The sequence below is a fragment of the Trifolium pratense genome, linkage group LG2 (assembly GCF_020283565.1).
Source record: "Trifolium pratense cultivar HEN17-A07 linkage group LG2, ARS_RC_1.1, whole genome shotgun sequence".
Taxonomy (NCBI): domain Eukaryota; kingdom Viridiplantae; phylum Streptophyta; class Magnoliopsida; order Fabales; family Fabaceae; genus Trifolium; species Trifolium pratense.
Window position 1 is genome coordinate 24,626,095 of NC_060060.1, and position 25,829 is coordinate 24,651,923.

At 30.2% G+C, this 25,829-nt stretch overlaps 2 protein-coding genes and 1 long non-coding RNA gene across 6 annotated transcripts; 1 reads left to right on the top strand and 2 right to left on the bottom strand.

The window, feature by feature from the left end:
* Positions 1–76: 76 nt before the first annotated feature.
* Positions 77–4,663, bottom strand: LOC123911455 (probable leucine-rich repeat receptor-like protein kinase At1g35710). The gene is made up of 11 exons (XM_045962872.1): positions 4,309–4,663; positions 4,036–4,183; positions 3,807–3,878; positions 2,135–2,206; positions 1,823–1,894; positions 1,403–1,546; positions 1,226–1,306; positions 1,042–1,113; positions 824–895; positions 437–508; positions 77–354 (listed from the first exon to the last, which is right to left on the bottom strand). The coding sequence occupies exons 1-11, from the start codon at positions 4,400–4,402 to the stop codon at positions 264–266; spliced, it is 990 nt and encodes a 329-aa protein (XP_045818828.1). The 5' UTR covers positions 4,403–4,663; the 3' UTR covers positions 77–263.
* A 4,732-nt stretch (positions 4,664–9,395) lies between these two features.
* On the bottom strand, positions 9,396–13,991 carry LOC123911456. Of its 4 annotated transcripts, none has more exons than XR_006810526.1 (9): positions 13,687–13,991; positions 13,512–13,603; positions 13,018–13,059; positions 12,752–12,802; positions 12,136–12,196; positions 11,795–11,907; positions 11,582–11,617; positions 9,888–10,854; positions 9,396–9,782 (listed from the first exon to the last, which is right to left on the bottom strand). It is a non-coding gene; the product is annotated as an uncharacterized LOC123911456 (long non-coding RNA). The 4 variants fall into 4 exon arrangements; XR_006810528.1 differs by adding an exon at positions 13,291–13,320 and having other exon boundaries at positions 13,512–13,991; XR_006810527.1 differs by having other exon boundaries at positions 9,397–9,782; positions 9,888–10,450; positions 10,730–10,854; positions 13,512–13,991.
* Positions 13,992–18,453: 4,462 nt separating this feature from the next.
* Positions 18,454–19,155, top strand: LOC123904438 (agamous-like MADS-box protein AGL62). Its single transcript, XM_045954107.1, has one exon. The coding sequence runs from the start codon at positions 18,454–18,456 to the stop codon at positions 19,153–19,155; it is 702 nt and encodes a 233-aa protein (XP_045810063.1).
* Positions 19,156–25,829: the final 6,674 nt, after the last annotated feature.

Sequence of the window (25,829 nt, forward strand, 5' to 3'; positions counted from 1 at the left end):
ATCCATAACTATAAACTATCTATAGTATAATGGACCCTTTTTTCTTTTTTTGACAAGATAGTACATTGAGCTTGGATACGTGAAAAGATCATAAATAATAAACTTAAGAAACTATTGTTTATTGTGACAAGATAGCTTTGGCAAAAAAATTGAAATACCTATTTTGGCTATTTCATTGAGATATATAATATAAGGAACTATCGTTTCAATAATTATACACTTTAGACTTTCTGAAAGAAAAAAAAAAAAACTTTTGAGTTTCATTAAACAAGGAATTCTGAATCAGAAACTTCAAGCACTTTGTGCAAACCAATAGGGTTGACACCAGGCCGGAATGCATTTCCCTCGATGTACCTGCCAAGACCATATGATATGATTATTCAGTTCAATGAAACAAAAAGATAATGGATGATTTACTCAATGGTAAGAAACTCACATTTCTTTCAAAAATGGATGCTTGTAAAAGGGTTCAGGAATTCTCCCTGAAAACTGATTGTGATCCAAGTACCTGAAATACCAATCAGCAAATATTGAAATTGATAATACTTCATTAAGAGTTGCATCAGATTTTCAGCTATAAATATAATACTTATTTTAAGCCATAGAAGAGATGCATAAATATAAATATCAGGAAGCAAATGCATAATCATTCAAAATCAAAACAGATATATTGGAACAATTAACTGAGTCCCTATTTGATGCACAATTCTTTTATACATATTCCAGTAATCCAATGAACTGTTATTCTACTCTAAGTTAAGAGTATGCTTCATCAACTAGTCCAGCAAACTATCACACGCATAACATCGAATGAAAAACTTACAAGTATGTTAATTTAGGAATATGAGCAACGCCAGCTGGTATAACTCCTGACATTTTGTTGTACGACAGGTACCTGCGTCCAACAAACAAACAACAAATTATGGAATTTTTCAAGCTAAATAGATCTTGACCTGGTAAAATGATGTTTAACAGCACCGTTGAAAGAAACACATTAAGAGGACGGTGGAGAAAATATGCAATAAAAAAAGGAATACTCACAAGATTTCAAGATTGGATAAGTTAGCAAGTTGTGCAGGTATTCCTCCAGTAAAATAGTTATTGTTCAGATATCTGGTAAGCAGAACAAAATTTGTTAATATTTAGAGATAATTGCAGTTTATTTATTTACGATCAAATGGTAATGTCTCGAGTCGAGACAAATAACTCACAAACAAGAACTTACAAATTGCGTAGTGATGGAAAGCAACCTTCAATACGGATGAGTTCCCTTATGGTACCTACCAAATGATTGTTACCAGCATCCCTATAAACATAACAGTAATTTGATTAGGCATAATTGGTTTGAGTATCATTTTTATCCTCTGAAGTAGAAAAATTGTAGAAAGGATTTGAAAATTACAAGTGCCGAAGGTTTTGCAGAGTGCCCAATTCTGGTGGTAGTCTTCCAGTCAAACGGTTTTCATGAAGATAAAGGTAACGAAGGTCAGGAAGATCTGCTAGCTCCTTGGGGATTTCACCCTTGAAACTATTGAAGCTTAGGTATCTGCATAAGAATATCATATTTCAACTATTTACCTCAATGCAAAAATGGGGAACAAAGGACTAACAAAACCCTAAGCTATGAAGCATTGACGCAAACACGGACACTGACACGTCGATACCGGTAATAATTTAAGAAAATAGAATAATTGAATGTAACACGTTTCGTGTCGGTGTCGGTGTTGAGCACTGACATGTCTCAAACACCAGACACGGCATCGATGTAAAGTGTCGGTGCTACATTCGACCCTAAGTTACAAGGAAGGCAACAGTTACTTACAGATGTGTCAAACTTTTAAGCTCGCCGATTTCTGGAGGAATAGCGTCCTGTAGTTTGTTCCACCTCAAATTCCTGCATGGAAACAAAAGGTGAAAAATGAACCATATACTTGAAAAAATAGAACAAAAATGATCGAACAATCAATGACAGTTAACATAAAAGTTAAGGAAAAGAAAAATCTTCATGAATCAATAACTTTTGCTAGCATAAAAATCTTGCCTATGTCATTGTAATGCATCACATCAAAATTTTAGCACCAGATTCATATACAAAATGAAACCAGAATCCATTAGGGATTAGGAAAATTCATACAGTATTTTAAGACGCTTCAACCGACCAATTTGAGGAGGAATAGGACCTGTCAACTTGTTATTATGGAGATCCCTGCCAAAAGCACATTACTTCGATTACTAAGAGCTTGGAAGATAGCAAAAAACTAGAAGCGTACAAAAGAAAATCAAAGGTAGATAAACATGCAAACAATAAGTCATCTTAACATATGTCCCTAAATATTCCATTTATTACTTAAAATTGGAAATTCAATGCAAAAACAAATCCCAACTATTCAATTTCTTTAATACATTATTTACAGTCATTTTAGCTAAACCTTCTATTGATGAACACATGCTCAATTAATCTACATGTTAAACTAAATCTTTCAAAGCTGGCTATGTACATGAAAAGTTGTGAGATTTACCAGATCTTGGAATTCAATCATACATCATACTCATACTACATACTAAATTCACAGTCCACCACAACAGCTCTTGTTAGGAACCCAATAATTGGATTCCAAAAACATGTCAATATTGATAAGAAAAATTAAAGATACACCGGAGAAGATACTCTCCTTACACTGGTTTGAAACCAGTCAAAACAATATCTTTCATAAGATACTTTCTAAGGGAATGGAAGTCTATATTTATAGAGTTCCTATACACAAGGAGAGGGCAAACATCAACGACAACTGGCCTAAAATAGAAAACTAACTGACAAACAACTAACAAACAAACCCAACTAATTAAGATAACTAACTAACTACTATACCAACTCTTAACTACTTTAATTTCCCTTCATTCTATATCCTAACAGCTCTTCAAATATACTCTTGTACAACAGGAACCTAACCTTCGACAACATAGATACTATCATTTTACCAAGCCAATTAAAACCCTACAATTTAGCAAACCTACATGACAAACATACACAAAAGCCCCCACCCCAATTGGCATCCAACTCCCACACAACCATATGTCTCTGTGAAAGCAAGCTTTTTTGTCTCCATGACTGCAAAGCGGCCATATCCAGCTGTATTTGACTATGATTCTCCACATTCATGACACAGTCGCATACCACGATTACAATTTAAAAATTTGGTATCAAGCGACATCGTGTAATCTTCAAGCAATTATACTCTGGGACACTAGGAACCCAACCTTCCACTACCAAAGTACCATCATTTTTCAAACCAATTAAAATTTTCGCAAAACTACATGACAAAACATACACACACTCCAATTGGTATCGAACTCCAACACAACCATATGCATCAAGCACTGTTTGAAATGAAAAAACTTAGCTGTTTGTTCTATATGTGTTGCCTGTGTTGTTCACCATTTATAACATGCTACATAGATTAAATTTTAGTTCGAATTAAAATGGTTTTATTTATACTATTGGATACACAGTCCACGTGTTGAATTGTTCTAATTGAAGACTAGGGGGAAAAAAACACATAAGGAACTGCACCTAAGATTTGTTGTTTAAAAAACTACACAACAACAAGGTTTTCTATGTCTCCACAAACACAAATGAGGCTACATCGGTCGTTTTTTACTTTGATTCTCCACAATATGAAAGATCACAACACAACCGCAATTGCAATTTGAAACTTTAGTATCAAGCAACAACACATAATCTTGAAGCAATTTCAAATTTTCAAGGATCAAAGTTTAAGGAAACATCAATTAAGGAAAATACTTACAGGCGTGTAAGATCCAACAAGCTGGTAACAGCAGTAGGAAAAGGTCCAACAATCGACACAGCATACACCTCACTACAAACAACAACATCGACAACAAAACCAATCCAAATTACACCAATGTCACAAACCACAAATCTAAGCCATACCACTTAAACATCAAAACTTTCTAAAAAAATAAAAATCATATTTTTTTCACAAAAAAAGTTATAAATTGAGATAAAATACTTACAGCTCAGTGACAACACGATAATCACCGACAGTAGAACAAGTAACACCAGACCAAGGAGGAAGATCACCATCACCACAAGGATCATCACCAACCCAAGCATAAACTACTCTCCAACCAAGAGAAGCCTTGATCTCATTCAAAGCTTTAACTGCAACAATAACAAAAAGTTCAAAAATCAAAAACCCATCAACAATTTCGACCCATCATACAAAAAAGCAAAAACAACAACCCCATTGACGGAATTAAACAAAGATTGAAAAAGGGTATCTTTACCATCACGTTTAAGGGTCTTGCAGTGTGCAAGATTGAAAATTGAAATAGCGAAAATGAGGTAAAAAGAAAGTGAAGTAAAGGGTATCCCCGCCATTTTTGAGGAAATTAATGTTGATTTTGTTTCCTTTTATGTTGCTGTGTAGATCTGAATTTTGAAGTGTTTTTGTTTCTTTGATGATGTTTTGTCAGATTTTGGGAAATTTTTTAGATTTGAGTGAAAGAAGAAGAGAGTGTGGAAAGAGATTTGGTGATTTGATTAATGAAAGTTGAGAATGAGCTAACGCGGAAAGAATCATCAAGTTGAAAGGAAATTGGAAATCTCACTCACCAGTCGGCAGCACTCAAGTTTTATTTTATGCTATTTTCATATTATTTCTTTTTCTTTTTATTTACAATTTAGCTGACATCGAACTCACGATATCTAGCATATCATCAAAATTTCTATTAAACCTAGTGATTTATTTCTTCATCTTTTGTTTACTGCAAAAATTACCGAGGAGTGTTGAAATTCAAACTAATCCAAATAAAATCCGTAAAGATATCAAGTTATAAGTGAAAAAAATTTTGAAAATTGTGAAAAAACCGAATATTGTTTAATGTGTTTGTATGTCCTATGTGAAAACCATTGGATTTAATTTTGGATTTATTTTTTAAAATTGATCTAAACTGAATCGAACCGCATACATATATTTTAATACTTATTTATCTTTTTATTAGTATGAATATATACTCCTATTTTTTTGTTCATTTTAAATTTTATTATTACTATTTGTTAGTTTAATTTAATGTATTTTTTACTTTTTAATATGTTTCAAATATTGTGATTTCAAAATATTAATTTTTAATATATTATATTTTACATCAAACTTAATATTTATTTCGTCAAAAAAGTCAAACTATTATATTTTTATAGTGTGTTTTATATTATTAATATTTAATAAAAAATTAAAATTTGGATATCAAAAATCGATCCAAATTAAACCGCATAAAATTGGATCAGATCGGATTTTTTTATTTGTCATCCAAAACCGAATCATGAATAAATTTATTTTTGGATAGGATGAGTTTTTGCCTCAAAACCGATCAAATCGAATCGTGAACACCCCTAAAAATTACTACTATAGTTCATTAAATTAATTTCAAATAACGATTTAATTATTTATATTTGTATGATATTTTATATATTTTTATGTTAAGTCACTAGATTTCGTTTATGGCGAGAGATTTGTGTAATATGTTAGATCCTAGGTTTGATTCTCAACTTAATTAATATGCTAAATTATATTTTTGGCCCCTAATTTTTACAAACCTGCAATTTTGCCCTTTAACTTTTAAAATTGTAGTTTTGGAACTGGTTTAACTCCTCTTGTATTGTCACAATATATCCATCATCAAATAAGGCTTCATCAATAGAGGTTGGCTCAATAATGGACAACAAACCAAACAAGGATTCTTCATTTCTAAAAGATGATATAGGATTATTCTTATTTCCATTGATTTGCTCTTCTAGGTGAGATGATTTATACTTGAAGGTTCTCTTGGATTGTGCAATAGCATCAGACTTTGGTCCTTGTTCATTTGAAGGAGCATCTTCATAGGCTTATTCTGGCGACTCATCAACTTCAGCAGCACGTGAAGGTGTAGTTTCAGGTGCAGTGTATATCTGTAAATCTGCAAAACTATTTTCTAGATCTGACATTTTAGTGTCATACTTTTTGTCATCAAATTTGATGTGTATTGATTCTTCAATTGTATTAATTTCAGAATTATATACTATGTATGCCTTTAAGCATTCAAAGTATCCAATAAAGATATCCTTTTGAACTTTGACATCAAATTTCGTTAGATAAACCTTGTTTCAAATGTAACACATATATCCAAACTGATGAAAATAAGATATATTGGGCATTCTTCCCTTGAACAATTCATATAGTATTTTGTTCATAATAGGTCTGATATAGATCATATTTAGAACATAGCACGTTGTGTTCATAGCTTCTTCCCAAAAGTACTTAGCCATATTGTTTTCATGAATCATGGTGCATGCCATTTCTTTTAAAGATCTATTCTTTCGTTCTACAACACCATTTTGTTGTGGAGTTCTAGGACAAGAGAAACCATGGATAATTCCATGTTTTTCACATTTTTTTTCAAATGGCTCATTTTAAAATTCACCACCATGATCACTTCTGATTTTCAAATTTTTTAAATCTTTTCAGATTGTATTTGTGTGCAGAAGATCCTTAAATTTTTAACTAACGAAAATTGGGGTGTTACAACTCTCCCCCACCCCCTTAAGAATTTTCGCCCTCGATAATTACCTGAGCAAAACAACTCTGAGGTCTTTACAATAAATTGTGAAAGAACAACTTAGACAAACTAACGTAGTAGTCACCAAACTATTATCTGGGATGTTAGTGACCACAAAAATTATTCAACAAGTATTTCACTCAAAAATAAAGTAGTACTTCTAAACTATATAGTTAATCATAAAAAATATTTCTTCCAACTGAAAAGCGTAACACCCCAATTTTTGTTAGTTATTTTTAATAAAGTTTATAAAAGCTTTTTTTTTTTTGTGAAATTTATAAAAGCTTTTTAATATTTTATTTTAGGAGAGAGCGTTTCATGGAAATTATTTAGCAATTGTTGAGGATTGTAAAGTTTTAATAGAATTATTAGAATGTTATTAAAATAATGGAAGAGTGGTTAAAAATAAGAAATATTTAGATAGAGGGTGGAAACTAGAATAATAATTAGAATTATATTTTATTTGATTTTAGTAATTAAGAAAGAAACGAGAGAAAAATAGTTTTGTGAAGAAAATAGAAATTTAAAAGAAATTGGGATAAACGGGTGTAAATAATAGACAAGAGTGGAAAATGAGGTACAGTATATTAAAACCGTAGTGGGCCAGTAGAAAGGGCAATGGGCTGTGTAGCTGTTAGAAAAAATTGGGGAGGGGGGGGGTGCATCAGTAAATGTGTAGATATTTTTGTGAGAAAAATAATAACAACTAATGACGAGATATTTTAGGAAATTTAATTAGGATATATTCGAAAAATATGTTTTCGAAATATATTTTGGAGATATATTTTAGGAATTAATTAAGATATAGGAATAGGTTTGTGGAAGACGACTATTTGAGGAACTTGATCAATACGTTTTGAACTTGTAATTTGGTTAGGAGACAAATGCTGCAAAGTAATTTTGAATCCTCTGCAAAATGGGTAATAAATGTTTCATTGGCTTTGACCTTGAGGAAAATGTCTTCACAAATGCAACAAAAGGACAACCGTACTATCTGCTCCGATAGTGACCTTTTTCTTTATCCTTCCTCATCAGTCAACTCTGATATGAACTTCTGATCTTCTAAAGTCTGAAGCTTTCAGAGTCTGGCCTTTCCAAAGTCTCACTCTTCTAGCATTTGAAGCTCACAACATGCCCTTTAAAGTTTCATGCTTGTAGTTTCTGATGCTCTTAAGGAGATTAACAAAACCACTTTTGTTCCAACATCTCGTTCATTAAAAATTCACGGTGATTGGGAATTAAGTCTCAACAACCTCATGTTATTATGATGATTTGTTGTTTCATCAATAAACCAACCCACCACCATGATTGAAAGATCAAGATAATATTCATCACACAGGTTGTGGGAAGAATGGCAACAACATGACTCATGCTAAGGGGAAAACCCTAGTAGAGAGCGTGTGGATTCCAATCACAAATTAAACTCCAGAATTCTACTATTATTATTCATTCACTCATTAAACATATTTTTATCCCTCTAAATATATCAAAATGAAGGAGCATCATGAAACACAAGAAAATGAGTTTGAATTGTGTTTCTACTAGTTAGGAACCCGTGCAACGCACGGGCGAGGACGATTGTATTATCTGATTATATACAACACTTAAACAATTGGTTGTTAATATAACACAACCATATAAAAAAGACATATAATAATATAATTATTGTTATAGTTAAAACCTAAATCATCAAACAAACAATAACTTAAGAGTATCCAGAAAATAGTTAGATAAATGTCAATTAACATAATACAACTATATTATAAGCAAAAATATAACACAAAATTCGTCCTAACATTATTTATAATTTAAATTAATAAAATAGTTAGATAAATGTCAATTGACATAATACAACTATATTATGAGCAAAATATAATACAAAATTTGTCCTAACATTATAAACATAATATATATGCATAAACATAACCCTTTCGGGACGCCTTCCCTTCAAGTGACCCTCATTCATTTACCTTATCAATAGTCTATACTATAGTCTCCCGTGTTATAATAATTGAACAATAAAGAGTGACACAAATTGAACAATAGTCTATACTATAGCCTCCCGTGTTATAAGAATTGAACAATAAAGAGTGTCAAAAATTTTAACTATTAACCATACAAAGAAATGACACGGAATAGAGGAACAAATTACTTGATTAATGATTTACTTATATATATATATATATATAATATCAATAGTTTATACTATAGCCTCCCGTATTATAATAATTGAATATTTAACTATTAGTTGTTCCTCCTCAATTTAATGACATATTTTTAGTTACCCTTAAGACTAACGACTAACTGAAAACATATAGTAAATATAAATATATTTAATCAAATGGAAAGTTAATGTTTCTTAGTTTTCACCCCTCAATTTTGATGCTATAAGCAAGCTAAGTCATCATTCTTTTTCTCCGGCCAATCCCTAGTATTCTTATTTTACTAATATCAAAGTACAAAATTTGAGTCTACATGTCTCTATATTGATAGCAAACTCGATGAACTCTTTTTCTGCATAATTATGCAGCATTCTAACATCCACATAAAATGTCATAGGCAAGCATTAATAATACTTAGTTTGGTTCTTTAATTAAACGCGTAGGCACTTGAATATTCACTTGAACAAATAATAAATAATAAATTATATCTTATATTTATGAATGAATCCAGTCTCTCATGATAGTAGATCATTAGGAGCACCTTAAAAAGATAAATGTAGTACAAAAACCACTCACATAAATGTTTTTTGAACTTATATATTAGTCTGCCTCATAAAGCTCTCCATTGATTAAACTTTATTGGGTGCTTTTGAATCGTGCACTATAAAGGAAAGGGTGAAAAATAAGACAACACCAATAGAATGTGCTTAATCTCTATGTAATTAATATATAAGTTGAGACAATATACAAATAAAAAATGCAGTGTACATACTTTTAATAGTACACGATAGTGTACATACTTTTAATAGTACACGATACAATAGAAATTGAGATAACTCTATCCTAGTTGCACTCAGGCTTTAGCTAATCTTCCACAAACTCTAGAGTTTCCTTGTAGTTGGAGAATGGTACCATATCAAGAGAATGGCACATTATGTGCACTAATTACTTGGTATTGGATATAAAGTCCTGACGTATTTAATCTCATACTTCATGTGTTACCTAAAATTGCAAAAATTAGCGTTTCAGTAGTGATTAACAAAAGGCAGCCAAAATCTTAATCTTAATACAAAACAGAAAACAATGATAAGGGCCAAATTTGCTCACCTAAAATCACTCTTTAAGGTCGCAGTCCCGTTGTCAAGATGAACAAAATAATAAATTTCAAGCTTGTTGATATTGAAAGCTATTCCCATATTTCCCTTCAGCTTGAATACATTTTAACCAATAGATCTTGAAAGACATCAACAACTGTTGAACCTCGCAAAAGTTTTAGAAACAAAATCAGGTTTACAAATTTACAAAGTAAAAGGAAACATTAAATTAGACACAATGAGCTGAAATTTTGCAAGAGAAGGAATTCGAACCTCACATAGGCCATCCAATATTTAACTCGGTGAGATATAGAAGGGAAAGAGGTAATTGAACAAATTTGAATTTTGAATTGAAGAGGGAACATGTGTGTATATATAATCATAAACAAAAATAAAAACCAAATAGAACAAAAAGACAATAGGTGACTAATGCATTTAAGTAACATGAGATTTATTTACTGAAACCAAGAACTAATAAACTGAAAACAATACCTAAAGAAAAAAAATGTGACTATTGAGATCTATCGTTCACTAAGCACTATTCACTCTCTCATTCTCTTCTACTTCATTGTATTCCTAAGAGAAGAATAAAGACCCATAAACACAACAACAAAAGATGGAAATATGAACATTTTCATATCACAATAATTTTTTTGGATGAATCAGATAAAATTCTAAGAATGAGACTTCTAAGGTTCATGTTCAATTAAGTACCTTCCTAATTTATATTATAAACCAAATTGTTATGGCTTGACATATTTAAAGGGATAGTGAACCAACAAAGCCTTCTAAGAATGAGACACTTAAGGTTCATGTTCAGTTAAGAAAAAAAATGGAGTGAAGAGAAGGACTAACCTTGTAAATCAGAATGCTAAGGGAAAACATGGCAAGCCACTCCTTCATCATGGCATTGCTAACCTTGCTACATTCTCTCAATAATAGTTAATAGCAACTTTCCAACTTCATTCTCGTTACTCGCCCTTCAAAAAAATGAATGTGTTAAAAATGTCTGGGAGAGAAATCCAACAAACAAATTTAGGATGGAGATAATATGACAAACACAATAGAAAGTAATAGAGAGAGAGGATATCAGATAATTTTGTTTTTAAAAAGTAACGAAGATAAGGATAAACTGATTTCTAACAAAAGATAAAACTCATACTATGTATTCTTTGATCTTATCTAAACTAAATTGATATCTAACAAAAGAGAAAACTCAAAACTATGTATTCTTTGATCTTATCTACTATATCCACTAAAAGAGAAAAAATAGAGCCATTAACACAACATATTGCAATTGCTCCAACTGCTGAGATATTGAAATGTGAATATCTTCCATCTACCGTTGAGAACATAATCTCCTAATCCTATAAATTAGAATAGAACAAAATAATTACCTTTCAAAAAAGAGAAACCAAAATGAAACAATGTAACTAATTTTTTTAAAGAAATTGATTAAATGATTGAACCAAAACTGCTTAAAAGCATCAAAACTATAGGATTACCAACTGCCCAAGCATTGCTTCTATCCAATTTTCCAAAATCAAACTATAGAACTCCAAAACCAAACTAATGAAAAACTCCAAAACCAAGTCTTATACATGAAAAAGCTAACAACCCATTATACTATCCACTGTTCTGCTTCTTCCAAATCAACCGGGAACAAAATTAAATTAAGACAATCAAAATACATAAAATTTCTACTACCTTTGCAAGAAGCAAGATGAATGGATCTTCACTCACCTAATAGCATAAAATACAATCATAAGTACATGTTCAAGTAAATTTATAGTCAAACGGCTAATTGATTTTATTTTGTATGCATTGATATATAAGTCTGTAGTTTTTAGGATGATGAACAAATATAAAAGATAGATGGCAATAATAAATTAATTTATGGAAGATAGCTTAATGTACTACCTCTTTCTTCATCAATGAAAAGGAAGTGAGAAACTTAATGTAAATATCGTCTTCTTGCACTTCTCCTTTCCTTTTTACAGCAGCCACACATTTCATTGAGTCTAAGGCATTAACTGAGATTCAAATTATCAAAAAAAAAAAAAAACTGGGATTCAAAATTGGGATTAAAAAAAAAACTCATCAATAAACCACAAAGTTGATTAAACTTTCCTCACTTACCCTTTTGTTTCAACCTATCTAGCTTCACAGTTTTAGGGTTAGCAAAAAATAGATAGACACAAAAGGTAAATTCACAGTCTAAAAAGGTAAAGAAAAAGTTGGTAACAAATATGTTGCTATACCTTAAATTTAGTGTCTTGAATTCATACTATTGGTGACTATTTAAAGACTCCCTGTTTGTCACTGCACAAAAAAGGGTTAGCAATCACATGATATATTTGTTTATGGCAATTGATACTCAGTAACTCATAAGATGCAAAGATAATGCATCAGTGTCTTCTTATTGTTAGAAGCAAGAACAGTGAGCTTTAAAAGACTATCAAACTTAAACCCATAAGAGAAGATATAATAGAATGGATTTGGATCCCCTCATGTTTGAATCAAACATGAGAGGGTTATGTTCATCATCTCGCCATTAAAATTCATTAGAGGTTTAAACTTCAAAAATAGATAAGTGGGATAAGGATTCAATAAATTTTAATGGTGATATGATCAACATAATAAAAAATCCTAATAGAATCTCGTTAAAGTTTTTTCTAATGATAAATAGGAACAGCCAGTGAGTATCGAAATGTTAAAAATAGAGCTAGCACCATCAAGTCTGAGTCTACCATGTCCAGAAACAGATAATGATAAGAATTACCACAACTAAAAAAGACTTCATGATGTCAAAGAAAAAATGCATAAAGTCAAAGAAATACAAACAACATAATGTTAGTAGTTGCATAACCAAAATACCTCTTCACCGCCAGAGTTCACAGTGTTTAAACTCTTCTTAAATTGTGTAACCTGCATAAAGAGGAAAGGAAAGTATGATAACTGAAGGAAAATACCAAATCCACGAAACAAAGAAAAATGTAAAAAACACCACTAAACCTGAGCCTGAAAATAGATTTAAAGTACAAAGATAGATTTGCAAAATTCATAAATGATATGAATTGAAACTACAATTTGATGAAGAAACATGAAAATAATTATCATTAGCAAAAAAATTAAGCTCTTACCCCTGTTTGTCTGCCTTCCAACTTTGAAAATCAACAAAATCTCTGCATTTAAAAAAACAATATCATCATAATAAACAATAAAACCTAATGTATCCAAATTGTATTATTTTCTAGAAAAATAAACACAAAACATTGCTACTTTCAAAGACAAAATTTCCAGAAAAAAAAAATCATGAAAATTAGGGAGAGAGAATATCTACCTCCAATTTCATCAATTTAATGCTAATACTGATGTCTCTACCCAAAAAAAACTAATATTGATGAATGATATACCTTTTTCCTCAAATTCATGAGTAGCAGTCTCTAATTGGACATAAAAATAAAAAAACAAACTATGTGAGAAATGAAGAAGCAACTAAATACTACTCAAATCAGATTAGAATATTCACAAAAACTAAAATCAAACCTAACTCAGAAGGGGAAAATTGAAAATCTATATTAGAATATGAAATCAAATCATGAAATAAGGAAGGGATTAAGAAGCAAGTTGAAACCTTTCTATTTGAAGAAGCCAATGGAGGGCGATGAAAGTGACGGCGGCGAAGGTGTTGGTGGTGGTGAAGATATCGGAGAGGATGAGAGAGAGCTGAAGAATTGAAATCCATGAGAAAGAAAGTGAGTTATGATATTGAAGAGAGGGAGAATTTGAAATTTGAAATTGATTCCAACCTAATTGAGGTTTTTGGATTCTAGCCTGTAAAATCTGCAATACGTGAAAGGTACAGCTCAAGGAAGGTATTCTTGCTTCTCTGGTTTTTTGTTTGGCGTGAAGCCTTTCTTCTTTCATGGATTGGGCTTTGCTGGGCTGGATTGTGTTGGACTCAATGTATTTGGCCCAAACAGAACAGAAGAGGAGGGAAAAACAATTCAAAACATTGGCCATAAGAAGTAAACTTTTTGTCATTTTGTCCAGCAATGATTTGATGAGGGAGGCTGTGAGATTGACACCTGGCAAAAATTACCCTAGAGCTGTGTTGAATTTGTGTAGTTAGAATGATTTTAGAAAATTATATTGACAATGTCAATTTTCTTTACGCATGCATGCATTCAATCAAACTACACAATATATAAATTTTTGTTGAAACATTTTAGGAACTACTCTGTATTATATAAAATTGGCACTATAGTGTGATTTAATTAGATATACTGTGTAGTAAAATTTTACACTATAAATTTGTATCAATTAATCTCTTTACGTATATGACAATAAGTACCAAAATGTTTGACACAATAAATACAAACAATCAAAACCTTAAATTAATTTTACTATTCTATCATGCATTATGATCAATGACATGATCGTGGCCAGTCTTTTCATGGATTACTTTTGATTTTTTGTCCTTTGGATCTCTGGTCATATCGATCACTATTAAAAAACTAGCAATTTTGGAATAATTTTTGAGACGGAGCAATTTTTGTCTAAAGTTATATACATATTAGCGATGAATCGTAAACGAAACTAAATTTAGTACCAAATATGTCTCTATTGGGGAAGATTTAAGATATTAAGATAAAATACATATTGTCAAAAAAAAGATAAAATACATAATATTATTTTTTTGAAATTATTTCGTCCGAATTCTGTGCGAAAAGTTAACAAGGGTTTGGGACGAAAGTATATTGATGTTGATTATTTATTAATTTATGAACTCCTTTCAAAATCCGTTCAAAATATTTGGGTGTGTTTGTTTCAAGGTTTGTAATGTTATTCCTGGGAATATGAGATCCGGAATGTAACATTGCTATGTTTGTTTCAAGTTTTGAAAATTTGTTCCCAGGAATTTTTTAATCCCAAAAATGTTAATTACACATAACTTTTACACTTGTTATTCCCATGCTAATAGGGTGGGAATATAACATTCCCATAGGAATAAAATTCAACTTCCTATGTCCCCATGAGCTTAGCTCAATTGGTTGGGACATCAGCATTTTATATGCAGGAGCCAGGGTTCGAACCCTGGACACTCCACTTATCCATCTTTAAAGGTGGAATTTCAAGCCACTAGGCTACCTGACCAAAAAAAAAAAAAAAAAAAAAAAAAAATTCAACTTCCTATAACTTCTCATAACTTCCCACTACCACTCACATTTATTTGCATTTTTATTTTTTCAATTTTTTATTTTATATAAATTTTAAAAACATTCCCAGAAAATCTAAATTTTAACCAAACACATGAGTAGGAATGTTATTCCTGGAAATAATATTCCTAGGAATATCATTCCAAGGAATGCAATTTCATACCTTGAAACAAACACACCCTTTAAAAAAAGTTTCAGACGGAATAACATAATACTATGCGTCGCTTATATTTATGTGGATACTTATTACTTGCTCCAATTCTATGTTAATTATTTATGTTTTTTAGTAAGTTCCATCCAAAAGTTGTGTGAAAAAAACTAAGACGAATTTTGGACGAAATACATGGTTTTATGCACTTCTCAGATTTCTGTTTTATCTGTCCCAACTCTGTGCAAAAACTTTGAGACAAATTTGAGAAAAATATATAAAATAATTTAATATTTATATATGTAAGTATGTCTCTCTCTCTGTCTCTCTCTCTCTCTCTATATATATATATATATATATATATATATTTGAGTAATGTTACACCACTCAATAACGCTTCAACAAATACAAATTTTACAAAATTCACCGTTAGATTGAAAGTTTATATCATATAGATCATTCATGTTCAATTCTATAAAAATCTAAAATCATTTGATATGTTATTGAGATTGATCAAGCTTAACGGTATTCAATAAAAACACATAAAGCGTTAATCTTGATCGGTCTCAATCACATATCAAACGATTTTAGACTTTTGTAAAATTGAACATGGATGATCTAAATGATATAAACTTTCAATCCAACAGTGGATTTTGTAAAATTTGTATTCGTTTAAGCGTTATTGAGCGGTGTAACATTACTCAAATGTTACACCGGTGTAATTTGATCCCTCCATATATATATATATCAATCTATGTGAAATTAAATTTGAATATATAAAATAATTTGATATTTAATTATTATTATTATTATTATTAAATTATGTCTCAATCTATGTAAAAATTTGAATAAGTGAATAAATTTTAAAAAATTAGGAAAAAAATACATTAATAAATAAAATAAATAATTTATACATTAATAACTTTTGGAAAATTATTATTAATTATTTGATAGAATTTTTAAACTTGTTTATATATATATATATATATATATATATATATATATATATATATATATATATATATATATATATATATATATATATATATATTATTTTAAAAAATTAGTGGAATTTGATGTCATTATGCTCTTAATTCAGTTAAAATATTAGTGGAATTAAAGAGTTTAATTTTAAAATTGTTTTAGCAAAATATGTATACAATATACCCCGAACAAGATTTTTTTATTTTATTTTTTAATAAACACTGAATAAGAATTTTTTTTTTGCTTTTACCACCAGTTTAATATGGTTCGGGAGTCAGTTCTTTCATCAAGTGGTTCCAGTCTCCTCCTGATCGTAGTTGCGGGGGATCGAACCGTAGTCCTCCTTACCATGTTTAACGCCAATCACCACATCGAATAAACATTTTGTTTCTGGTACTTGATATTAGTGTCTCTTTTGATTTGAACAAAACCAGGAATTTTTTACTTTTTTCTCCGACAAACGGATTGACAGCTACATACATTCAACAACAAATTAATACTACTACGTCCCTAATTATAAGACCCTGGTTGACTACTGCACGTACGCTAATGTATAATTTTGACCACTAATGTCTTTAATTTTCTATTAGTAAAAATTATAAAATATTTTGAAAATATTCATCAAAACAAATTGAACAAGATCTTATATGCTAATATTTGTATTTATATATTATTAAAAAAATACGATCAAAATAAGATAAATGAATAGTACATTTTTGTCAAATAAGGTCTTATAATTAGGAACAGAGGTAGTATAGTATAATTATTTATACAAAAAACAATTAGTAAATTACACTCTTCACTCCTCTTATGCTAAAATGTACACTTTAGTCCAATTTACCATAAAGTAAATATTTTTGTGATAAGATTTAACTTTAAGCAACTATTTTAACTCAAAATATTTAAGTCATTATTTTAATTTTTTTTCTTTCTTTGAAAATTTTATTATTTTAGAATATAAAATAATTTTTTTAATCGACTTTATTAATTTATCTTAGATTTGTGTTATATTTTGTATAGTTTAATAATTTATAATAAACATTTAACATTATACGTTAATTATGCAAGTAAAAAATAGGGTCTTGCTAATGTGTGCCCTAAGGACACATGTTAAAAAACCCCAAAGTAGAATTATTACATTAAAAAATATAACAATTTAACTTTTGAAAAGTTGAATGCACAATTTTTTAGAAGAATATTTATATACTCCATCCGGTCCTTAATATAAGAGAAATTTTACTTTTTAGATTCATTGAGAATCTAATGTATGTAGTCCATAATATAGACTAGATACAATGAATTCTCAATGAATCTAAAAAGTAAAGTTTCTCTTATATCATGTGCTCTTACGGAACATGTTAGTATTTGCCTATATTAAAATGGAGTCTTTGTTAAAATGGAGTTTTGTTAAATGAGAGAAATGTAGGTTTTAACATAAGGGAGAGAGGAATGAAATCCAAGCTTCTTTTAAGGGTGGAGAATATAATTTTCTCTAATATATTTGTATAACACGGAAGGAGAGTATATATTTTAACATAAAAGAAGATGATAGCATAATTTAAACATTTCTCAAAGGAGAATAATATGATTTAAGCACCTCTCAAATAAGAAGAGTACGTGTAATTTACTCTAAAACTATTCTTTGGGAATTTTGTATATATACATGAACCTTGATAAATCAAGGTCTAAGGTTAACTGTATGGCATTTGGCATTAAATGATAAATAAACAATAATAGATTATATTTAATTATTAGCAAACAATAAAAAAACCAATTTTCATACATGGAATGTAATAAATTAAAAATGATTTTTTATCAGAATAAAATAATTTAAAAATGAATGTTACTTTAACAAATTGGTTTTTTCAAATTGTAAAGGTCTAATAATTAATATTTATCATATAACTTTTTATATTTTATATTTATTTTTATGGCAACTAAAGAAAATCATTTTTTACATTAATTTTTTTTTTTTTATATATTTTTCTTACATTAAATTACCTACCATATAAATCATGAAAAATCAGATTTGATAAAAATCTCTCAATTAAGAAAATATTTTAATGTGTGCTACGCCACGTCACAATATGGGTGAGGATATACACAAGTTTTGGCTATAAAAGCATCTCCTTCATAACTTATTTTAATGTGTCTTTTCTTACTAAGTCTCCAATACATCCACCATTTAGTTCTCCTCCCTTTTCTCTTTTTTTTTTGATTCAGCCATGTCAACAGGAAGGAAAGGTCAAGGTCGCAAAAAAATTGAGATAAAAAAAATGACAAACGACAGTCATATGCAAGTTACTTTCTCGAAGCGCCGTAGTGGGCTCTTCAAGAAAGCTAGTGAGCTTAGCACTCTTTGTGGTGCAGGTGTTGCGCTAGTTATATTTTCACCTGGTAAGAAGGTATTTTCCTTTGGTCACCCCAATGTTGATACAGTAATAGATCGTTATCTATCACTGCTCCCATCTCAAAATAATGGCACTGAGCGATTCATTGAGGCTCATCGTAACGCCAACGTGCGTGAGCTCAATTCCCGATTGACTCAATTAAATGATGCGTTGGAGACCGAGAAGAGGCGCATGGATGAGCTAAGTCATGTGAATGATATGGCCTGTCCCTTTGATGGGATGGATTTTAATCAACTTGTATCACTGAAAAATGCTTTTGAGAATCTCAAAAAACGTATTCCTGACCATGCTAATAGGCTTGTCATTCAGGGTGCACCTAACCAAACCATGCCATTTTATGTTGGAAATGGTTCATTTTCTAACATGTTTGTCCATCATCAGCCAATTCCTCAACCAGGACAAATGTTTCTGGAACAACCTTTTCAGCCAATTCCTCACCCAGATCAAATGTTTCCGGCACAACCTTTTCAGGAACCTATGGGAGGAGAAGGATTTGGACCCCCAAGATTCTTTTGATCTGAGGGTTTAGATCCACCATAGATGCCCTTGGTTATTTACTTATATTTTCATGTTGTTTTAAATCAATTTTAATTTGAGCACAACTAGCTTAACTAGCTTCATGAATGTGATTAAGTTAAGACTAGGTCCTAGGGTTACTAGAATTGTTGTCGTTGTTTTTGCATTTGAACCTGTAGTTGCAATGTATTATCTATTTTTCGAATAAAGGGCATCTTTGTTATTTATATTTTCATATTTCTCCAAAATCTTAATCTTTTGAGTTTATTGAATCCATTTTATTCCTTTGTCGTTTTTTCTTAATTATCTTGTTTGGACTTCGTAAAAATTTTGATCTAGTGTTAAGAAAGGTGGACATGAGGATAAAGATGAAGATTTGTTCCAATTTAAACTAAAAGATGAATAATTTACATTTAATTTTTACACAATGATGATGAATTTATATTAATTAAGGTGACAAGTACCACAAGAAAATTATTATTAAAAAAGATAAAAATTATAATTGTCGCTAATGAAAAATTAACAATTATATTGTAAAAAATAACAAATATTTGTCAAATATTTTTTATTGAATAATAACAAATGTGTCTCGTGTTTGGATTATTTGGCTCCGAGCGCGACGTGTAACACCCTTAATTTATCCATTTATTTTATTTGCGAAAAAATTAATTTCATTTATTTAATAAGGATGTCACACCTACTCAAATTAACTAATTCCTCAAATGTTAAAAAAACATGCAGCAGGAAATACAAAAATAATATAAGTTCCAAAGTCCGAATTGAAATGGTTGAATCAAAATGACATAGTCCAATTGTTATAAAGATTTAGCAGCATAATTAAATAAAGTTTCTCCCCAACAACATCCTAACAGAGCGACTCCAAATAAATAGCAAATTAACAATTATCAGAACACATCAGCTATGATTCATCTCTACCTGAAAATCTACGGTTGCACACCTTAGGGCCAAGCCAGAAGGGGAAATGTAAAGTTGAGCGACAATACGTCAAGAAAATAACTAAATTAAAACAACATATTAACTAGTAACATCATAAACAATAATAAGACCACCTAAGCGGATGACCACGTGCATTCTTCAGTCAACCACGATCATCAATCAACGATTAAATAAACAACAACATTTAAATGAACAAATATAATTAAAATACATGCAATTCGCCTAGACTCGCTACATGCGTGTGGTACCAATAACGACATTTCTAGTTTTACATCATGGAGGATCAACATCATTATAAACAACGTCATTTTCAACTTCATTAAGCAACGTCATTTTCAACATCATTTATACAATTCAATAGACAACGTCATTGGACACATGAATGAATGCATGATGTCATGTTATAATAAGCAGCGTCAATAGACAACGTCATTTAACAACTTCAATAGATAACTTCATCGTCATTATAACAACACCAGTAAACAACGTCCATAAGCAACTACAACAACAAATTCCAACATAACTTCGGCACAACTCCAATATCATTAAAATAGATAATTCAACATCATTATAACCACGTAGCTCAATATCATTGTTCAACAAAACTACAATTCAAACAACACAATTACTATCAATAAGCAACGACTTAAAACAACACCAATACACAACAATTACTAGCAACTTCGATTACAACACAAACTAAAACTTCATAACTCAATTAATCATTCACTCCTCTTTAACAGTACCCCTAACCCAAATCATCTTGATTTAGTTTACCGATGAAACATACGAATTTTAAATCAATTTAATTAATAAATATTGCAAAATAAATTCAAATCCTTGGAGGGACACAAACTAGAGAGAGTGAAGTACACCCGAAGGTTCCCAAATATTCAAAATACTCTACATAAAATTTTGGAAAATTTTATAAAATTATAATATTTTTAATCACATTATTTCCACAAATAATTAACTAAAAATAGTTATAAGAGTCCAAAAATTCCCAAAGGGGTATCAAAATTTCAAGAATATTATTTACTATTTTTCCATAAAATAATTTTAAACAAAATGGATCTCCCTGCCCCCTCACGCGCCATCATGCCCCAGTGTGGCGAGTGGGCGAGGCCACTCGCACACTATTCATCATCATCTTCACCCATTTGTAGAAAAATGGGTGGCGCGACCCACTACCCGACCCAGACGTTTCTCTCTCATTTGTCAACAAAAATTGACTTTATTTATACCGTTTTGATTGTCATTGAATTTCTGAAAGGTACCTGGTTATAGTTTTTAAAATCGTCAACTGAATCGCTTAAATGCGACAAGGTTTATACGTTTCTTTTAAAAAAAATACAATTAAAGGTTGTTCAAAAGCTTCGATTGTTGTTGTTCTTTTACTCAGGAAAAACCCATAAACGTTCCTAAATTGTTTAAGACTCTTAAAGCATCATAAAAACTCAACTTGTGATTAGTTAGACTCAAAAACACAATTTTTAATAAATCTTGGTTTTTCTCAAACTCTTGAACCCACTCAATTGTTGAACGCATAAGTTCATCTAAAGCCAACCTCAATTACGAATTAATTTAGCAATATCATAGACAATACAACATCATTGGTCATAAGGATAAAAATCACAACAACACAAGCACATCATCATAATCATAGTAAAATTCCAATTTCAAATTCAAGTAAATTCAAACAACAACAACAACACATGCATAAGAGCAACAACTTAAACACACACATAATAAATACATCAAGTATTCTTATTGAATTCAGAATTTCAAGAATATAAAGCTCTCTTACTTAGATTGTAGTGAACTCCATAAATTGAGGTTAAACTTTTTCTTCATTTTCTTCTCTCCACTCTCCCATGAGCTCTTTCTCTTTTCTCTAACCCACTAGCACTATTTTTTGTGTTTGTTTTCTTTTGTTTGTATCGGTATGCCAACTCTTTCTAACTTCACCATACTTTAAACCATTTAATTCCAAGGGACAATAACATTATTATTATTATTATTAAAATGATTTAATGAGAATTAAAATTGTGTTTCTTCTTCTTTATCCCTTTCTCTACCATTTTCCTATCTACACTCCCTCTATGCTTCCAACACCTCTTTATTTTATTTTCTACTTCTTTTCTTTTAATTTTTATTTTATAATTAGCAACATCGTTATTTCATTTATCAACTATTTAATTATTCGCCACACAAAATAATTAAATAAGCATCGTCAATCAACATCGCAACAACTAAATAATTAAATTAAATGAATTCCAATTTTTGGGGCGTTACACGACGCTCCTTCTGCAATTTATTTGACTCTTATGTGTTTGAATTATTTGGAACGAAAGAAATCATAGGTTATTTAGAAATTCAGAAATGTCCTTACCTCAACTACTAGACAAGGTCAAACTTTATTCTTATTGTTGGTTGATGACAACAAACATTAATCTAGTTTCAAACTACCATTGCCGGGGTTGAGTCCCGTTTACTTTGTTTGGGCATTCATTAACATTGTCTTCATGTTATTTTTCCGATTATCGTATCTGTAAACTCTTGTAGTTTTTCTTGACACACCTTATGCTGAGAGGACTAATTGGTTCGTTAATATATCTCATTTTCTTGTTGAAAAAGATATATGTTTCGCGTGTTTTAAAATATTTATCTATGACAAATATTTCATTCTAAACAATTATTTGCCTTGTTATTTTTTCATTCTAAAAAAAGGACAAATATTTGTCTTGTTATTTTTTCTATATTAATTCATGACACATATGAGTTGATAATAATATTTTTTGTTTTAGATGAAGTGGTAAATCCACCGAAGAATTGATAAAATATTTGTTAATGTATGTTATTGTGTAAAATGACATTGAAATATTTATATTCTTTAATGACTATTTTGGATAAAAAAATTAATGACTCCTTTGGATAAAATGGAGCACTGTTTTTTTCAATTAATTCATTGGTATGTTCAAAAAATAAGTTTTTTTCTTCTTCACTAAATGTTCAAAAAATAAGTTTATATGTGTCAAAAATTTAACTAATAATTTAGTTACAAACATTTGTCTTGTTATAATGCTCATACGAAAATTTTCAAGAATATTCAGTAGGATATACATAATTAGATCCGTAGCCAAATAATTTTTAAAATTTTCTTGGATATTGTTTTGCCACGTGACAAAAACCAAATTTAGCCATGGCTAAATTTTGCAACGTCAGTATAAGTCACCCTCAAAATTTACGTGGTAAATTTTTTGAGCCACGGTCAATTACATTTTTAGCTACAGTTCTAACCGTGACTAAATAACATATTTTTTGTAGTGTACAGATATATTAAAATTAAAAAAAAAATCGTTCGAAGTACTGAGTACAAATGGGTATTTGTTTGGATTCAAATACATCACAACTGAAAGTTACATAATATTTAAACAAGTCAACACAACAATACAAAGAAGTAAACTAATGATAAATCTCTAATAACGCGAGCTCGACTTCATTCATCAGCCTTCTTCTTATACTCTTCTTTTGTTCAAAGGGATACTGAACCGCTGCATTTTATCCCATAAATTCCAGATTGTGCAAATTGACTGACATGCGCACCAGTGCAAGTCTGAGTCTGAGATGGGCCGGAGCATGTTAGTCCTATTTTGAAAAATACCTATTTAAACTACATTTAACAAGAGTTGTTTTAAACCCCAAATAAATATGCTACCGTTAGGTCACTTGTAAATTCTAACGTAGGCTATGATGAAATTGAACCAATGGTTAGTTGATCCAGTGGTGATTGACACTGAACTTAGTAAGGAGTGTTATAGATCGATTCGTTGCAACTGCGATCGGGTAGAGCTGAAACCGCCTGATGCCAAAATTGACCATCGAATCAGATTGTACGGTTTAATGAGCCGGATACTAGTGGTAAAAAAAAATTATGAATTTGAATTTATTGGTTGATTAAAGAAATAATTAGTCGACTTTGGGCCACATAGTCTCTGTTTGGCAAAAATAGTGATTGGCTGATAAGCTAGCTTATAGTTTATAGTTGATGGCTGATAGCTTATAACTGATGGCTGATGACTTATGGCTGATAGGCTAATTGAAATATTTGATAAAATTAGCGGTTCAACAACGTAAAATGACATAAAAGGTCATTCTTAATATATAATAAAACCTCTTGTAATTTTTTTTTTATAAAATCTATATCTATTTAATATTTTAAGATACTTCAAATTTAGTTATTTAAATTTACTAATTTAATATATCTTTTATATATTATTAAATTAAATTTTATTCTTTGAAATTTTGTTTTAAATTTATTTTCATTTCAATGATTATATTTTATAAAGAAGATTAAACATAACATTTTTTTAGGTTTTTTTAACAAATATAGGTACTGACAGGTAATAACAAGCAATTTCCTTATACGGAGTTACATATATATAAAAGGATAAATCAAAAGTAATGATACAATAATGCAAGTATAAAAATAAAACAGTGATAATATAGGGGTACTTACAGCAACATTTCAGGAATAAAAATAGGGACAAGCGTAAAAAAATAATACGGTATATAACATACTAATCTTGTAATAAATTTTAAAGGATAAAAATGTATTTAAGATAAAATTATAAGTGGTAAAATTGGAAGAAAAAATGATAAGCTAGAAGCTATAAGCTCAGAAGCTACTTGAAATAGCTTCTGAAAAATAAGCTATAAGTCAGTAAAATAAGCTATAAGTTCTTTCTGAAAAGACTGTTACCAAACAAGTCTTTTAGCTTATAAGCCATAAGCCTATAAGCTAGCTTTTTTGGCTTGCCAAATAGACCCATACAAAATTTCTATGCTAAATGATAACATTAAAATATACCTATAGTATTTTACTTAAGCAAATTATGTTTTTCAATAGTTTATTAGGGTTATTTAGTTGTTTTTGTTTATTTTGCAATTATAGAACTTAAAGTTTGGACAATTAAAAAATGAGTGATTCTTATGTATTTTAAGGTGCCTTATTGATAAAGACTCTAATTATGATAGTGGAATCTCTTCCTTAATGAAAAGAAAATGAAATTTCAAATGCTAATTATGTTGGTTCGTAGCTAAAGCCAAAAAACCGTCACTAAAGACTCAAGAAAGTGAAAATTCAAGTTTTGCTTAAGCAAAGCTGGTCACGACCGTGTTAGGCAAGTTAGAGAACAACTCATGCACAACAAAACACTGCCACAGCCCCGTGTGAGAATGGTAACGGCTGTGACAGCTCTAACAGTGCTGATTTTTAGTTTTTGTATTTTCATTTCCCTTTTAAATGTTCATAATTTGTAATAATATCTCAATGAATGAGGATATCTATGAATTTCAGGGGCTTAAGGCTATAAATAGGACCTCTCCTATCTTTGTAATCGAAGCTCTCGATATTGTAAACACTTCAAAAAATCAATAAAGTTATTTTAGTTTATTTCTTATGTTCTAGCATAGTTTCTTATATTCTTTTGAGTTGCTGCTGCTCATGGCCAAGTGGGAGTAGTTCACCTCCCTTGATCATGACTTTTGTTGATTGAGATTTCTAACAAGGTGTATCATAGTTTTACAAGAGTAAAGTTTTATCTTAAGGCATGGAGGCGAAGAACAAAGCAGAGAAGTTGATCTATGTCAAGATCACCCTAGACTATGACAAGGCGTGTGTCAACCATGTGTCGAGGGGTGTTCATGGAATTCCA

Excerpts from the sequence above, each read along its gene's own strand:
- LOC123904438 (XM_045954107.1), top strand. The coding sequence starts at position 18,454 with ATGTCAACAGGAAGGAAAGGTCAAGGTCGCAAAAAAATTGAGATAAAA.
- LOC123911455 (XM_045962872.1), bottom strand. The coding sequence starts at position 4,402 with ATGGCGGGGATACCCTTTACTTCACTTTCTTTTTACCTCATTTTCGCT. Across the intron at positions 1,547-1,822 it reads CTTAAAAGTTTGACACATCT|ATACCTAAGCTTCAATAGTT; the intron begins GTAAGTAACTGT and ends ATTCTTATGCAG. Across the intron at positions 1,307-1,402 it reads CTGCAAAACCTTCGGCACTT|GGATGCTGGTAACAATCATT; the intron begins GTAATTTTCAAA and ends TTATGTTTATAG.